At 41.2% G+C, this 18,370-nt stretch overlaps 1 protein-coding gene across 2 annotated transcripts; it reads right to left on the reverse strand.

Moving 5' to 3' along the window:
* Nucleotides 1-726: 726 nt before the first annotated feature.
* brd2a (bromodomain containing 2a) lies at nucleotides 727-11,098 on the reverse strand. Of its 2 annotated transcripts, none has more exons than XM_073484458.1 (12): nucleotides 10,951-11,098; nucleotides 7,513-7,819; nucleotides 7,022-7,159; nucleotides 6,552-6,693; nucleotides 6,189-6,388; nucleotides 5,561-6,085; nucleotides 5,008-5,136; nucleotides 4,677-4,868; nucleotides 4,292-4,554; nucleotides 3,614-3,936; nucleotides 3,121-3,249; nucleotides 727-2,882 (listed from the first exon to the last, which is right to left on the reverse strand). In XM_073484458.1, the coding sequence occupies exons 1-12, from the start codon at nucleotides 10,980-10,982 to the stop codon at nucleotides 2,755-2,757; spliced, it is 2,508 nt and encodes an 835-aa protein (XP_073340559.1). In that variant the 5' UTR covers nucleotides 10,983-11,098; the 3' UTR covers nucleotides 727-2,754. The 2 variants fall into 2 exon arrangements, with proteins under 2 accessions (XP_073340559.1, XP_073340558.1); XM_073484457.1 differs by having other exon boundaries at nucleotides 2,672-2,879; nucleotides 10,951-11,065.
* Nucleotides 11,099-18,370: the final 7,272 nt, after the last annotated feature.

Here is an 18,370-nt window from a genome sequence, read left to right on the forward strand (position 1 = left end):
TTTTCTGCAGCTCAGGAGAGAACTCAATGTTTCTACTGAGCTCTATTGTGGTTGCCAAGAACGGATCCTGTTGCTTAGTAACTTCTGAATTTGCTTCATCTGATGTTCACAGTGCTGTCTTGCAAGAAGATTTTATGGAAAGTGAGCACTGGCACTAATGAAGTCCAAGTTAAACTCCTGCTGTAATGTAACAAACCAAAGTGAATCGATGTGCATGACAATTTCATATTTTTGTCGTTAGCAGATTTCCCAAAATCAACTCGTTTAAGGTTGATTTATCATAATTTTGCTGTGTTTAACAGTAAACCATCAGATATTTTTCACTGGAAATCATAATTACAAAGGCCACAAAACACAAATCATGACATGGGTCATATTTGGTTGAATAGACTGGAAATAAGTGTCAGCTTTTATTGTCATTTATTAATTCAAGGCAGTTTACAGAGATAGATGCCAGTCACTGCCAGTTCTGGATTTTTAAAAATGTGGTTTATAACATTATTTCAAAAAAAGAAAGAACCCACAAAGAGAGAAATACAAAAAAGAAATATTTGCCTGTTTGTACTGTACTAAATTTTAATGACTGTCCACTGGAATAATAATTATACATTTACATATTTTTTGAAGCGTAGATGTCACCATTTACTCATGAGACGTCCTCATTCCTGAGCTCAGTATTTTCCTACATTGACATAATCTGTAAATAAAATATCCCCAAAGTCGGTGAAAAGATGAACATGTCTCAGTTTATTTATGTACAGATGTTCAGATGAAACGATGGAGTCAAGTACAGAGGCATTTAGATTTCTGACAAACTTCAGAAAGGTAAGACTGACAACTCTGGAGTATTTTGTTGTTAGAACATAAAACCCCCCAAAAAAACCTTCGCTCGGCAGAGAAAAGCTCAACTAAGTTACTGAAGGAAAAACAAAAACATGCTCCAAGATTGAGACTGTAAAATATGTACACATCTACAATCCTGACAGTTAATCTGTGCATATTTCAGAGTAGACTTTGACTTAAAAATCATTTGATTACTTTCATTATTATGAAAAAAAAAGTATCTCCATTCAAGTTCCTGCTAAATAAATAATGTTTCAAACATACAATACTCCAATCTCAAGCCACAGGCGATTTTAAAAGAACAAAAATGATACAGGCCACACCTAAATCACAAACTTGTTTAGTAGTACCACCAAACAAACAGTGCATTGTTATTACTCACAACATTAAACCATATGTGTCTACAGGTTAGACTGGCTGCTGGATCCCAAAAAATTTAAAAAGCCACTCTCGTTTTCACCAAATCACATTGCTTTAAAAAAAAAAAAACAACTAACAAAGAGGCTAAAGGAGAAAAGTCTCACCATCCACAGCCTGAAGCTGCAGGTGAGAACCTGTCGTTACCGTCTCTAAATCACACAAATAAGTAAACTTACTCTTAAACAAAATACAGACAATAAAACTTTCAGCTGCCAAAGATGTCAAAGGCCAAATAGTTTTAAAAGACAAAGCCGTTTTGCTTTTGTGACACCATGTTAAGAAGTGAAGGCCCATGGGAAACCAAGTTAAAATGCTTCACCTACTTGAATAAAATATCAAATGTAAAACTTTTATCTTCCAACTTTAAAAAACTCTTATGTTTTGTGATTTAAGTCAAACACAACTGAACACCAAAAGAAAGCAAAAGAACCAAGATGTAATTTGGGCACAGGTGAGTAGACAAGACACGTCCTCACAATTTATTAGCAGATTGGTCACAAGAAGAAAAAAGAACGTTTACAGAGAAATAAAAAAGACAGCACACATGGGAACAGAAATATTTATGTATAAACTGATGTGTAACTAGGTCACATTTCTGTACAGTGGCCAACCCTTTCAGACAAGTACATGAGTACACAAGGATGCAGTAAAGTAGTACATGAGTATGCAGGTGTTTGTCAGCTCCTCTGTATTGCATGCATTCTGTATTCTACTGAACCAAGGTGCTTCTGCGTGCAGACTGATTTTCAACGCCTGCGTCAAAACTATGAGGAACATCACAAGGCAGCACTTGTGGTGCCGGATCTCACAATCACACATGTGCATGCAAACACATACGTGACACATTCATACGGACGCACTCGCACAGACACTCACTCACACAAACACACACACACACGTGTTTCCCCTCTACCTTCTGTCACTCAAGAAAAAAATCTAAACAAAAACTAAAACACAGCTCCGCCCACACCAGTTTATCTTTCCCAGAATGAGGGAATAAATTAGCCATAAAATGCTTCTTTATAAAAGAAAAATAGATATTTATATAACTGTACACCTCATCTATACAGCATAAGGACAGAGAGCACGGGAAGAAGGGAAATAATCTCCAGAAACGAGATAGATTCTGGCTCTAGCACCCTTAACCCTCCAACACATGCTTTGCTCTTCTCCTTTTTCTTGCAGGAGATGGAGCATCCCTCGCTCTGCCCAGCACAACCAGTTCTCCAGAGAACGGCAATGAGTCTCCTTCTTTCCATCCATCCTCAACGTTTCTGTGTCCAGGACAGGATTGGATGAATGAGCTGAGCACAGGGAAAGCCCCATCTCTCTCTTTCTTTGACACTTGTTGAGGCAGACCAGTTCTGCCTGGTGCTGGTCTCTTCTGATCCGTCCTGCGGCTCCATTGTCAGTAGCTCTACTGCAGTTCAGTCCACTTGGTGGGAAGCGAAACGTCCAGGGTCCCTCTCATATGGAAACCCCCTCTGCCTCTCAGCCAGAGTCTGAGTCGCTTGTGTCTGAGGACGAGGAGGACGAGGATGATGAAGAGGAGTCTGAGGAGGAACTACTGGCGCTGAGACGTGACGGCTGGGTGTGCTGCTCTGCGGCAGGTTTCTCTGCTGGAGGAAACAAATATGCACGATGAACACCATGTCGTGCAGAACTCACAATACAACAAGTTTTTGACAATGTAACCCCCTAATTTTTCCACTAGGCATGAATCATATATGCAAACATAACCATCTGTTCAATAATCCCAGTATGATTTTTCTCCCCATGTAATGCAGCCCTACTATTAATGTCATTATTTCCACCCCTAACACTGTGCTCTGTAAGATAACAGTATGGAGGACTTACGTTTGGTCTTTGGAGGCTTCTTTCCAGAGTTGAGCTGACCACTGACGTCCATCAGCCTTCTCTCCAGCTCCATTTGTTTCTCCAGTGCGAGCTCTTCCCGTGACTTGCCAGCTATGTTGTTTTTACTTGCTGCATAGAAACAGAAAAGTAACAATATCATCAATATGTGGATAGTGTATGACATTATCAAAGACCTACAGCCTATAGACTACACTGATTTATTTTCTGTTTTGTATAGTTAAAAAGGCCCCAACAACCCTCCCTGTGTTCCATTTCATCTTTGAAAAATGAAACGATACAAGTATTTTCATCTATTTCCTTTTAGATTTTAAATCAAACAGTGAGCAAAAACAAGCACATATATCCAAGACTAAAACACTAGATCAGAGAAGCCTGAACATTTGAATCAAGAGTTGACAAAAATCTTCTAGAAATCTAGAAAATAAATTATTCATATATAATTTCATGATCTCATCCTTTTCATTTTACTGACCATATGGCTTCCGAGGTTTCTTCCTCAGACACGTCATGACGTATCTCTCCAGCTCACGCAGTGTTGATGGCTTCAGCGTCTCGAAGTCGATCTCGATCTCTTCTGGGTTCGTGTCTCGGAGCGAAGGCTCACGGGACTGGATGATGTAAACGACACGGCCCAGCTTCTCGCCGGGCAGCTTGTTGATGTCCAGGCTCAACTGACGCTTCTCATCATATGACATGGGTGCCGTCTCCTCCTCTTCATCTGAGTCATAATGACTCACTATTGGTTCGTGGATCGGCTGAGGCATGCTGAACGTCATGCCCCCCCCCTTTTTGGATCTGGTGGAAGGCAGGAGAGAAGGAGATGGAGACTGTTAGAAAATGACAACAAGAGGCTCTATTCTAACCTACAAAATGATGTAAAACGTAAGAGCATGGTCATTAGATACCGCAAGCAAGCTGACATCATATTACATGACTTGCAATATGGATGACACACATTTTATTTCTTCTAATGATACAATTTTTATACAAAATCTTACGACATTCAGAAATTTATCTGACTTCCTTCTAAAGTGAGAAGCTTTTGAGACTTCTTGCTAAATTTTCTGGGGCATCTGTCACATGCTCCAGTAAACACAGCATGCACCACATACTCTAATTCCAACATTGTCCAGCAGGTGTCAGCACTCACTTGCTCTTGTTGTTTTTCTTGCTTGGTGCCTTCTTAATCGGCACAACAGGACACGGCGCTGCTCGGTTGTTCTTGGGTTTTGGGGTCTTGGTGATTTTTGGGGCCTTGGCAGGTTTAATAGGCGGCAGCTCTTCCTCTATCTTCCGATGCTTCTCTTTTTCTACCTTTTTCTTCTTTTTCTTGTCCTTCTTCTCTTTCTTCTTCTTGGGTTTGACGATGGGGCCCTGAGAGAGTGCAGTGAGCTGCTCGTGTACGGCTTTCAGCTGAAGGGAGAAAGAGACAGATGAGTAAAAGAAATACTGAGAAAAGGATATAGCAGAATTAGAAAATCACATTAATGCCACAGAAACTTATATTTGAACATCTTTATGAGTTTAATACAGACCTGTTCCTGCAGCTCTGCCAGCCGGTTTGCTCTCTCCTCCTCGGAGTCGGAGCTGGGGCTGCTCTCGCTCTCTTCACTTTCACTACTGAGTTCACTCTCTGATGACGATGAAGATGAGGAGGAGGAAGACGAGGAGCTAGGGGGCACTGGAGCCTCATCTGGCATTTTTGCAAAGCAGAATTCGAAGACATCCTACAAGAATTCAACAGAATGTGAGTGGACCAGTTTAAAAACAAGAACATTAATGATAAGCAGCAAGCTTAATTAATTTCTACGTGTTTCTACTGCTACTATTAAAACTACTACTATATCAGTGGAATAAGTAAATTACCTGCAGTTTTCTGGCCATGGCCACCACATCATGATCAGGGGGGTTGTACTTGTAGCAGTTAGAGAACATCAGTCTCACATCAGCAGAGAACTGCTGGGAGTCCAGATATTCTCTGCTGTCCATCTTCCGCTAAAGACAACAGAGAAGTAGAGAGGTTTACACCAAATAGTGTATTTAAGAAAAACAAAACAAGATAGCACCATTGTCTGGTGTGAACGAAGTACCAGTTTTAATTCACTAACTAATGCCTATGCTCCATCAGAGAAAGTATACCTGAATAGAAGGTGAAAGACAGCTACCACAAGATGTACATCATACGGCTAACATCTGATTCCTTCCATCTTTGAAATATTTAAAAACTATTTTATTTTAAGTGCCGCCTGTGGTTTATGTGGTTTTCAAAGCCCTACATAGGGGCAAATGTTACCAACATGTTACAGTGTTGCCCTGTTTTCATTCTATACTTGCTACTGTTTACAGCAGAACAGATAACAGCCTACTACTCTGATCCGACAAATGTTCACCACTGTTTGTGTATTCCTGAGACAACTACCTTGATGGTGCTGAGGTCCATGGGCTGCTTAATGATGTCATGGTAGTCATGAAGACCGAGTGATGAGGCATCGACTGGCTTGTAGAAGGGCCAGGCATATGCTGCGTGCTTCTTTGACAGCAGATCCTTTAGGACGGCGTTGCAGTAACGCAGCTGGGGGCTAAGCTTGCTGCGGCGCACCGGTGGTGGCACCATGGAGTCTGGTAAGTCCTTCTTTGGGGGCTTGATGGGTCGCCCACTCACTCCTCTCCTGGCCGCTGCTGTAGTTTTGCTACCCATCATCACCATCCCCATCCCCATGCCCAAGCCCATGCTCATGCCCATCCCCATCCCCATGCCCTGGCTGAGGCCTTGGTTCATGCCCAGACTGGAGCTGTGGTCCACCCCCAGAGAAGTGAGGGTGAGCGGGGAGTCGTGACCACCGCCCATCCCCAGGCTGATGCCGCTGACACCCATGGTGCTCATAATGGGCATGGCTACAGTGGTCGGGGTGGTGGTGTCTGCTTTCCTCTTCACACCTTTTTTCTGGGGTTGAGGAAAAGACCATCAAGAGAGGGTGAGGTCTCCTGAAATGTATTCAAAATGCTGGCAAATTCTGAACACATGAAGACAAGATGTCAAATGTTACCTTAGCTGTGGGCTGTGTTGGAGGTAGACCCGTAATGGTAGGGATGCTTTGTTCAGTTGGAAGGGAAGGGGGCATGCTCTTGGTCAAAAGTGTCTGTGGGGGGGTAGAGAGAATGGAGTCGGGTGTTTCCGGGGTGGGAGGTGAGTAGGCCGACTGGGAGACAGCTGGGACCTGATGAGCAGTCGTCACTCCTCCTGAGACTGGGAGAGAGGAGGAGGAGAACAGATTCAGTACACAATTTGTGCTCATACGCATGTGTATGCACCTTATGACAGATTCTATGCATGTACTGTATGAATGATGACTGCAGGCAACACGTCTGTCTGCAGTGGCCTGCTTGCAGCCAGTGCTCACATGCATTACCTCTGCCTTTTCTTCCAGGTTTGCCTGGTTTGCTCCTCGGAGGGGGAGGAGGCAGCTCTAGCTCCTCCTGGGGCATCTGTGCCACTTTCTGCAGGAATGCCTTCTCCAGAGACTGGGCCATCAGTACTATGTCATCTGTAGGCTATAGGGGGAGGAAAATTTGGGGGGAAATGGTTACGACAGTTGAAAGTAGACAATTTATGAAATCAATGAAAAGTAAAAGAAAAAAGTCAAACACACATTCTACACACAATAACAACTCAAGTAAAATGGTCTTTTTATCCCAAATCCCCCTAATTAAAACTACATTTTGCTTCCAAAACTTTCATGATAGAGGAGAGCTTCTGTCAATGGCCTAAGATGATTCCCAGGGGATTTGACTAATATCACCAACAAAAAGTCTGCATTTTTGCCAGGATGTCTCAGGTTTACACTCTGACAGGCACTCGCACACATGCCCGAAGTCTTACCTTATTATAAATGTAGCAATTGGTGAACATGGTGTTGAAGTCCTGCATGCACTCACTGGCACTGCGGTAGTAATTATTTTCTAGTCTCTTCTTAATAGTGCCCATGTCCATGGGTGTTTTGATGATCTTATGATAGTCCTGAGAAAGAAAAAGACACTGTCAGGACAGGAAACAGTAGCCACTGATTAACCAATGACTTGGCCATGTGGCTACAAATAGATTGAAAAGTTGTACCATTAGCCTGTTAGATGTTAGCTTATAATACAACTAAAACATTAACAGTGATGGTGACACTGTTTGAGAGTGAGAGGTTTTAGAAAACTTTTTGTATTTTTAAAACAGTCCCTGTTAAAAACATCTTATGTCCCCTGCTTTAACCCTGGACACACTGAACTGAGTAAAGCTTCACTTTGTTTTGTGGAGAGGAGCAAGTAAAAAAAAGGATTGTCCCTTCTTAGATAGATTTCCAATTTCTTGACATTCACACTCACAGGCAGACTGAGCTTGACTGCGTCTACAGGTTCATGGAAGGGCCAGGCAAAGTGATGCCTCCACAAAGACTTGAGCAGGACTTTCTGTAGGAACTGAAGTTGGTTGGTCATCCTCCCCTGCCGACTGGGGTCTCTAACCGGGGGCTGTGGGGGTCCCGGATAGGAGCTCTGATTGAGTGCAGGCAATCCAGGACTCTCGAAGCCCTCATAGAGCAGTGATGGTTTTCGGATGCGTTTCCCGGCTGTGCCAGAGCTCTGGTCCATCGTTGTGACTCCCATTATGCCAACCTCGACCCCGACAAGGGAGCTGTAGAGAATAGTTAAAAGACTAATTAGCTATTAAGTAAAGGCTGTTCGAATGATGCAAAGACCACTTGTGGCAAGATATATTTACTAGCTGCTCGTACTGAACAGCATTTACTCTTCACCTCAACAGAATCCAATTTTAACAGTTAGACTAATATAACCGCAGTTTTTTTTTATAAGTATTAAATTATCTTTTAATTCTGTACATTTATGATATATATGCCACCCTCTAAATCCTGGGATTAATGTTAACACTAATAATTGTCCTATTTGTCAGCCTGACATAATGTTCCCTTTGTTGATATCCTATCAGATTCAGTTAATCCTGCTATCCCTACTTCACACCCACAAGCATATAGTAAAGAGTAAATCCCCTTCACAAGGGATGTATTGTCAGTCACACGTTTCCCAGCAAGCCTCCGTTAGCCTGACTTGGAATAGACTCCTGCCAAATCAGCACTCACAGTCCCAGGCGAACAGTCATGACTACCACTTCCTCTTCTCTACATCTATCTCACCAAGTACACAGACAGAAGCTCCACCCCCATTTCCCTGTAGAAAAACACTCACCCCAAAGGATTGTGGGTGGAACCATCTTACAGGTTACAGTAATGACTGTTCTTGAGTTTTCCTACTATATCACCATAACATGACCTAAAAATTTAGACTATTGCCTGGACCAGTCTACTAAGAGTCACAGTGTAATGCTTATGATCTCTTGAATAAACATCCTGCAGTGCCGTGCACTTCCACATTTTTCACATTTTCAGAACTGGGACTCTGTTGGACACTGCAACGTGTAGTTAATAGGTAGTTTTCACTGGTCACACTGGGAAAGCAAGCAATGCAAAACAGTCTATGCAGAACAAGTCAAGGGCTTGCATTGGCCTTTAAAAATGCACACGACATGTTTTAGCACAATCAATAAAAACAAGAACACGTATAAAACACACTTCCATGGAGAAGTTTTTGCAAAACCCTGACTTGACCTGATGTGCCATTTTATGTAGCATATAATGGTATTCTGCAAACAAGTCCACATATAATCATTTTATAGGCCCAAACACTGCCGTAAAAAAACAATTCCACGGACAAAAGGGCACCAGTATTGTGTACCACTGTAGTGACACTGTGGCAATGACCACCGGGCTGGTTCGACTACAAATCAACGTGCGCCCCCTCCAACACAAGAGTATTCAGCCAGGTAGGACAGACACTAGACATCAAGTAAGTAAAATACAGACAGAGCCAGAAATCTGGTGTAAATTTAAACTTCCCAGAGTGCAGTTATACACTATTATGAGTGGTGCTGCCACTTGACACCAACATGTCCAAAGCCAAACTCCAGTTTACATGTTAATATTTATACCACCTTGAAGGGATTAAAATGAACATGTGTATTGCGATGCCCCATGTCACTTAATAAAACGGGCTGTTTTTAAGGTCCATTACTTGTTCCAGTAGTGGATTGTTGCAATGCTACATATGCTAATGGCTGCCTTATAAACCACTCTCAAAAATATTTGATCGATCTGATGAAAACCAGTTACTTGTTGACCATCTACTCATGCAATATACCCAATTAATCTTCATGAAATAATACCAGTACTGCAAATTTTGGTGTCTAGGACCATCCTCTTCCTCTGTCGTCAACAGCATTAACTCACCACAGGACATCTCCGCTGGCCTACCGGCACTGCAAAACAAAAACTCGCTCCAAGTGCAAATGGGGGCATTTAGGGTCATCTGTGGGAAAACCTATACGACTACTTAGCATCTGTTGTCCATTTGTTTGCATTGTCACTGTTGCATGTTCTTTGCAATCAAGGTTCAGATCTAGAAAATGTTTTTGTCTAACCACTAAGAGAAAAAAAGAAAGAAAAAAAATGATGCAAATAGTATTACTGTGTTTGCATCATGCTGTAAATAAGGGGTGCCATGAGACATTTGTGTGTCTACTCCCTTTACCCCAGGCTTTTTTGCACTAGTCCACCACATTTGACAAAATTGTTTGATACAATGAGCCAATTTATCACTGTAACAGTGGGATAATAGAGGAAATTGGTCTATTCCGAGTTGTTTGTGGTAAAGAAATCCGTTTTGAATGATACAACTTTTGGAAACACATTTGACAGTTAGTGTACTTTATTATTAAAAAGGAAAATAATCATGTACAACATTAACAACACTAAACAAAACATATTTTATGTTAGCTGTAAATCGGATTAACAAATAAATCTGAATAAAATGCGTGCCGAGGGGGAAAAAAAAGAGAAAAAAAAACACTTCATACTAAAATACAGTAGAGTTGAGTTAGGCTATAAATGGATCAATTCACAGAGTTGGTGTGAGTAATTCATACCACAATTAAAGTTGTTACTTTACTTGGGTTGAGTGACATTGAGAGATGTAACCAGGCAACCAAATGAAACACCCAACACACATGGGTAGCTGCATTAGCCCTAGCGCTACAATACAGTCGTACTGATCACAACAACCTCTGATCGTCACATGGCTACAATAACAACCTGCTGGAACAAGAAGCAATAATGTCGGTACGGTCGTCTCTTTGTATCTGGCCACTGCTAACACTTCTTTAGCTCAAACACTTGTTCGTCTCGCCAAATCCCCGGCTACATGATTAGCGTTACCAAAAGCTAACGGTGTTGTTAACGCACCTTTAGTCGGGCCGTTCAGGTCAGAGCGCTTGCAATAAAATTACAATTACACAAAAGAGATGCACCGCTCCCGAGCCACAAAGTCCGGCCGAGCCGCTGTTACAGACGAGAGCTCGCGCTTGTAAAGCTAATGCTAGCACAGCTAGCACCAACTGCCAGGCAGCGGGAGAGAGCGGCCAACGGCAGAGGCGCTCCGAAGATGGCGCCGGCGTAGTGCGAACAACAGTCGCAGCTTGTTACAGCCCACAAACAAAATTTTATTCCCTCAACACAAATTTCGCTTTAACGACGCGATATTTTTCTTCCCGTGGTACAATCAGTGTCCATGTCAGTCGTCCAACTCGTACAGCAAACACAGGGTGCCAGCAACGATATTTTGGGGGGGAAAATCATGTCAAATGTTTACAATATTCCCCCTGATGGAAAGCTGAGAGTCAATTTTACCGGTAGATACCTGTCAAGGAGCGGGTTAACAGCCATATCCATCAGGATGGATCCGGATTCTGTTTTTAGCTAGACTCAGACCTGGACCCGTCTCTGTTCGTCAGTTTTCTCCGCTCCCCGCCACGGTGAATTCCTGTATTCTGCTTCGTTGAAATGGCGACGATGCGACTACACCCGTTCATTTATAGACCAGCCATTCACCCTATTGGATGGACTCCCTCAGAATGTCAACGCCCTCGGAGTTTCTATTCGCTGCTTCCGGTGTCCGTCAAAGTTGCCACGCCCCTCGATACTGACGCGTCTCTGCCAGTCTTTTGGGCCAACCTATTCGCAAGTTCGTGCTGTCCGTCAAGGCAATTGCACAATGCTATTGGCCGAGCCTGTTCAGTATTACAGAAAAGCCGTCTGTAACTGGTTCCTCCACATAATCCTGTACAAAATGCAAGGGCAACCAGGCCACCCTCCTCCTTATCATATTACATTACGTCAACGTGTGCAAAGCAACGGCGGGGATTGGTCAATGAGGTTGTAACGCGGGCTTCCAGGGTAAATACCAAGAACCCTATTGGCTCTTGCACTGGGTCACGCGCACCCTTCAAGAGCCAAGAGCCTCTCCCCAGCTCACTACTTACTGGAACATCCGCATTTCTGTCTTTCAGAAGAGGCACCCGGCCGCCATTTTTAAGTACAGTGACATCGAGTATTATACAAGAGTTACTTGCAATACTTGAGGTAAAACACTGTCAACACATACAAAAACGCTGTGTATTTTCCTAACACACACAACTGAAACAATTTTCGTTCGTCTGCTGCAGTTTAAGGCCACTATTTCAGTACAAGTCAGACAAGGCCTCTGTGGCTCACAAACAGCAAAGTGGTAATAAGATCAAATCCAAGCTTAGACTATAAACCAAATGTAGAAAGACGAGGCTGCAACCGCCATTTACACCAAGGAACAATAAAAACGACCACACCTAGCAGGGTAATAAGAGCTTCCACCTATTCACTGAATGACACAGCACTTTTCTCTCACTGACCTTAAGCTCCATTTGAACGCAGTAAAGGCTGCTTCAGCCCAACAAATTAGACAATCACATGAATAATTACGTTAATTAACGTGAAAGCATTAAGGTCGAAAGGACGTCAGAAGAAAATCAATCTGATAAAGGGTTTGAAAGTGCAACGACCAGGCATGACCTCAAGGGTTTACTGGAGATCAAACGAAAAGTTTTTTTTGTTTTTGTTTGTTAAACCAAATCTAAATTATAAAATGAGTAAATTCTCATAAGATATCTGTAAAAGCGACCGACACTAAACGAGTTTGACGACACAAAATGGTTACCTAACCACAAGCGCCCATCCCCCACACCAAGGTTACAAATTCCCTACAATGTCACTCAAACAAACGATGAAAAGTAACAAAAGATCGTCACAATGTGAAATAGCCTATTGCTTAAGTTTTGGTAACTTCACGCTGTAAAAATACGACATATACAGTTAAAGTGGTAAGTTAGGTTATCAAAGAGACAAAGAAATAACATTAAATGTTTTAGAAAGTATGACATAAAAACCTTGACTTTAAAATAAATACAAATCTCGACAGGTAAATTCCAAATAATGCGAAACCTTTCTTCAAATAATCTTCTTGTCTTCCACCTCGATACTTTTTAACCAACACATTTCCCTCAAACATGTCCGCCTTCTTCCCCCATTCCCTCCGCGGGGTGGGGGAGGGGAGTCATGTGATGAAATAAGCCTGAGCGCACTGTTTATCAAAACTTGAACACGTGGCATTCCGCAAAAACCCGCAACAAAACGCATCCACGGCTCGTCCTTTCTCGTCAAAACGTCCCCTCCGTGTCCACATCTTGTGATTTATACAAAGTATTGGGCCCAGATTTGGAAATAAAGTTGGCAAAATATCCGAACAAAGAGCATACTTTCGACTGGATTTGGCTCGCTCCGATTGGTCATGCTTGACCACGTGACGAGGACGAATTTAGTAGCCTAATATTGATTGTGTTATTTCCCAAACCTCCTCGGTTGTAATCCTTTTATGGTTGCAATAATCCTTTACAGCTCGTGTGTAGCGCTCGAGTTTGTCTTAAAAGGGTAAGAAATGTCTTTTTTTTTCTCCAGATGACGATTGCTGTCGATCTCAGTGTATGTTGCAACACGAGGCATTGCGCATGCGTCCCTGCCATGAAGACGCATTGGCAGCGATGCACCGAGAATCCAAGAGGCTGATCTAAGAGCAGTTCCGAGTTGTTCACATGATGAAAGGGGAGATTCCACATTTCAGTGTTCCCAAGAAAAGAAAAGGAGGTGGGATTGAGCTGCAGGCGAACTGTCGGTTTTCAGATTAAAGCAGGAAGAAGTTTCGAGCTCCACGCTTTTTGTAAAGATGCTTAACAAAATACACTATTTTTGTATTTGTTTTGACCAATGATTCGGACCCCTGAACTACAAGTAGATCTAGTACCTCTCTATGCACGTACAACAGTGTGAACATTTCACCATTAATTTCTTATAAACCACAAACTGGAGTAATCTCATAAAACTAAAGAAACTTTATAAATCAAGATGGTGAAATCTAATTCTAATCAGGTTCTGTGTCTCCTTTACCAAAGAAATTTTAAACCAGTTTGTATGTTTTTTAATTAAAGATTTGACGTTGACTATTATTCTAATCAAATCTCAAGAAGTGATAGAAGACATACCATCAGGGTCAGAAATGTGCTTGTTAACTTGCGCATATGTTCATAATTTCTTGAATATTCCACATGTCTATACTAACATAAAACAGACCGATGGCCTCTGATAAATGGTGAGTTTGACCCACAGCTATTACTGTAATCTACAGATGATTGGGTCCATAACTACATAATTCAAATGATAAAAGTTTTAATGTAGTTTTAAATGTTTCAAAGGTTTTCCAGAGTTGGTGTCAGCCATACTGCAGTTCTACATAAGAAATACTGTATGAGTATACTGATATTTATGTGCTGTGGATTGGTCCACACATCAATAATGTAAATATCTAATCAAGAGATAGGCTGTTATGATTTGTTTTTTCTACTTCTATAATGTCTTATCATGTTTCTGTCTAAAAAACATAAACACACGTACATATTTCACTCTAGTTTTTGAGCGATTTCTTTCATCTGTCTTCTCACCTGCTAACTATATGAAAAAATAAATAAATAAATAAAAAAGCCTGAAGAAGAATTGTCATTGCTCCCAAAAAGGATGAAGGGACTTTTCATTTACTGATCTGTTATTAGATAAGATTCACAATATGTTGGGTTACTTTTCTATATTTGGTGAAGAAACAGGGTCCGACCTGAATATCCAGGAACACCAGTGTAGGCACAGGAATGGGAAGGAGGGAGGGGTTGGTGGATTACGTCAGAATCAGCCTCCTCTGACTCATCAGCAGTGCTCTTTTTCTCCTTCTCACTCTCTCTCTCTCTCTCTCTCTCCCTGTGTGTCCCTTTGTTTTTTTCAGCGCTTGGCTGCACCAGCTCGTCACATGATGAAAATCAGTCCAAAATGGTTGCCAAGGAAGCTCTCTTCCTCACAACGCCTCAGTCCTGAGTCATAGGTTGCCAGAGTTTTAGCAAATCTACAGTAACCAGTATTCACAGCCAAACTCCAGGATCATGGATTATTTTTATGGTGTTTGCATAAGACTGGTGTCATAAAAAGACTGCAACAAAATGAATGTATTCTGAGTCTTATGTATTTTGTGTGGTTGTTGTGATTGCACAACTCTGTAAATCTAGGACTCTGCCTCGGTCCATTTACTTTCTCTCACTATGGCTGGCATGCCTTCCCTAGCAACAACAGTCCCTTTGACAACTGATACAAGTAGCAGTTCTCAGATACAGAAGAACAGCAGGCATTTAAAGACCAACTCGCAGGTTGGAGACCCCGACAAAAAATACAAAAACAACAGTCTGTTTTCTTCTTGTTATTGCATTACATTATGATGGCTTATACCTGATGCTCTCACAATGTGATATTCAAATAGTTTTGATTAAACCCTAGGTGCTGTACAAGGCCTTTGGTTTGGCAGATTGGTATATACACATTTTTTAAGTATGGAGCTTTGTACATTCCTTCTGTGGTTATGTATATATTTGATGTGTCTTCTGGGGCCCTCAATATGCATTTATACTATGTTTAGTTAACATGCTTAGTATTTTTCTCTCCTTAATGATATGAAGGTTTTTACCTGATGATATGGTCATTGTATATTTCGATGGTTTGTATAATATTGTACTTATAGGATTCAATGTGCATATCAATTGTTTTTGTAAGGTCTGGTATTTAATGTATGTCTTGTTTTTTCTTGTACTTATATTTCTTCTAGTCACATGACCTGTCAGGTGATCCCTTTGTACAGGTACTAAGGTTTGTCTCTGCACTTGCTTTATGTCTGAACAAGGGTTTAAGTCCAAAACATCACACATGGAGGTAATAAATGTTCATGTGGACATTATCTGGTGTGCATACTTTATTTTGTATTCTTCACTTTTCTTTCTGACCAGCACCTAGTGTTTAGTAACATGCTTGGACGTTTGGCTATAAACTTTGTTGGAGACTTCAGTGAATGATGTAGACTATACTGTATAAACTAACAAACCAGATGTGGTGTAACATACGAGAGTGTGGTCAAGTTTGACAAGAAATATGGGTGTCAATGCTGGTTTTGACACTGATAAGTTGATAGTGTATATTCATATGCATATACAGACCACAAACACATATTTATGAGTCTGCCAAATGTCCAAAACACCCTGCAGGAACAGCCACAGAAAGAGAGAGATTGACTTGTGGTGTAGGTTATAGTTATAGTAGTTATAGCTAATACTATTCCTATTCACCCCTGTTGTCACCTCTGCAAATCATATTCTCTCTGAAAAATTCATATCTATTGCAAGCGTACTTTCATGTCCCCCACCCACACAGATGCACACCCACACAATCACCATGTCAAGAGTGCTACTTACGTTATCTCTGTCCATGAAATTGTTTTCTATATTCACTCACAGTATTTGGCCTGAGCATGGTGATATTTCCATTTCCAGCTATTTTCATTTGCATTCCAGTGTGTTATTGTTTGTTTTACAGCGCCCATATTCAAAAACACACCTGAATTGTTTTCCAGTGTGCTCTGTTGTTACTGCAAAGGTCTCTAGTCTCTGTTTTCTCTTTTTCTGCTTAGTCTTTTCCAAAACTAAATTTTAAATGGATTTACAGCAGCTATAGATGTATTTTTCTTACCTTTATCCAATGAACATTCAGCAGCATGAGTGCAAATTTAGCAGCCCTAGCCGGTATACAGCAGCCTTTTTATTACATGCAGCTTTTTAAAATATGTCACAATACTTGAAATTCTGTGATGCAATAATTACATGAATAAAATAAAGATAACAGGGCACCTTTTCTCATCCTGGTGTTTGTGTTTTAAGCCTAGGTTTTTTAACAAATTGGTTTTTTTCACACAGTGGACATTGCAGTGTCTTATGTTTGCATTTGCAGAACAGTGCCCATTTCCTGAGTTATAAATCAGCCATAAGCAATCATGTGGCATAGAAATCCAAAAGTCTGCAGGTGTGTCCAACCAAAGACAACGTTCGGTTTAGCTAAAAATGTTTTTTGTAAGAATCATGACATAGATTGATAAGACTGACTTTTTCATGTTCGTGTAAGACACATTGTATCTTACTACAAGAGACTATTTTAAGTCTTAAGTGTCATCGTTTTTGCTAATATATTTAAATAGCGTCACATTTTTTATTTGACTTTGAACGGATGCCTTTCTTCAAAGCTCATGAGCAGCACAGTTCCAAGAAGAGAACTATTCAAGTCTAGGAAAACAACAGCTGCTTACTTATGCAGTCATGCAAAATGAGTTGTAAATGTGTGAACCTGAGTAGGGACACTTCATTATACTCTCAAAAAAGGGAGCAGGGACTATGAGGTGAGTGATTTCCATCCGAATGGAGGTGAACTTTCTCCTCCAGAGGGTTGGTGGAAAGAGAGAGAGAGAGAGAGAGAGAGAGAGAGAGCAAATCTATTAAATTACAATGTTATCAATGCTGTTGCCAGTTTATTTTTTATGTAATTGTGTTCATACAGAACCTGTGCACCACACAAACCAGCAACAGGAAGGGAAATGCTTTAAGCTCGTACAGATAAAATCAACAAAGATGAGCAGTGACATGAAATGAGATTAAGATTAACAAGCTTCCTAATCCTATATGTGTAATCTCTTTTGTAGCATATGTCTCTGAGCCTTTGTAGTTTTGTTAGAAGGGTGTGGCTTTAATGTTTCTTTACTGTTTCGGGCCAAAAAACTGAATGTGTATGTTCCAGTACACATCAACAGTATCCACACTGGCGTCAAATGAACGAAGGTGGAAAAAGAAAGAAAAGGAGAGAGACTCAAGGGACTGCAAGACCGCAACAAGAGAGAGGGAGAGGACTGTGTGTGTGTGTGTGTGTGTGTGTGTGTGTGTGTGTGTGTGTGTGTGTGTGTGTGTGTGTGTGTGTGTGCGTGTGTGTGCGTGTGTGTGTGTGTGTGCGTGTGTGTACAAACAGCATGGGCTCAGGTGTAAAAGTCTGGCTTGTCATCCAATTGTGCCTCCTCTCCCCGCCTGTTTATCTCTTCCTCAGAAGGATGTGCAAAACAATTAAAGAGGAAGCCTTTCAAAGTCTCCAACTGCTGTAGTTGTTTTATTCATACTCGCATTTGAAAATTAAAATTTACCAGAATACTCAGCAGCTTAATGCAGTGATGGTTTTTAAAAGGAAAGCCACTCACTGAATTTAATGACTGGATTTTCATTTGCATGAGTAATTACTGAAATAGACCAGAAATCTTTTTTTCCCCCATCAAATCTTCTTTAACTAAGTCTTCATTTTCACTTCAGGCAGTTTAGGCTACCCCAAGTACATAAGAGCATAATAAAGTAATTAATTATATAAAATATGTAAGAGATGTCACAGAGGAAGTTTGTCAGTGTAGGAGCCATAATGCACAGTTAAAAACGTACATGATAACTTATATTTCTAAGTTTATTTAATTTTATGACTGCATGTTATTCTGTGTATTTAATATGACGTCACAGACCGCTTCCGCTTTAGTGTTGATGAGAGCGGCGAGGAGGAGACAGTTTTTCTACGGAAAGCCAAGGAAGAAGTGGATGTAAATTGTTTGTTTATTTTTCATAAGTAAACCTTTTTTGGAAACAAGACATCGCCTGGTTCTTTCCTGTAAGGATACCTCCCCTCACCCTCTTATGTGGCTTTTTGAAAGTTAGAAGGAAAGCCACGACATTAGTAGAAAAACTACTCAGAGAGGATTAACACCACGGAGCCGCGGGTGCGTAACGAGCTCGTTAACTCGCCACCGGGGGACA

This window comes from Pagrus major, chromosome 16 (genome assembly GCF_040436345.1).
Source record: "Pagrus major chromosome 16, Pma_NU_1.0".
NCBI lineage: Eukaryota > Metazoa > Chordata > Actinopteri > Spariformes > Sparidae > Pagrus > Pagrus major.

Coding starts and splice junctions, on each gene's coding strand:
- brd2a (XM_073484458.1), bottom strand. CDS start 10,982: ATGGATATGGCTGTTAACCCGCTCCTTGACAG. Junction 6,389..6,551: donor ACCTGGAAGAAAAGGCAGAG/GTAATGCATGTG, acceptor CCTCTCTCCCAG/TCTCAGGAGGAGTGACGACT. Junction 3,250..3,613: donor GAAACCTCGGAAGCCATATG/GTCAGTAAAATG, acceptor GTTTCTATGCAG/CAAGTAAAAACAACATAGCT.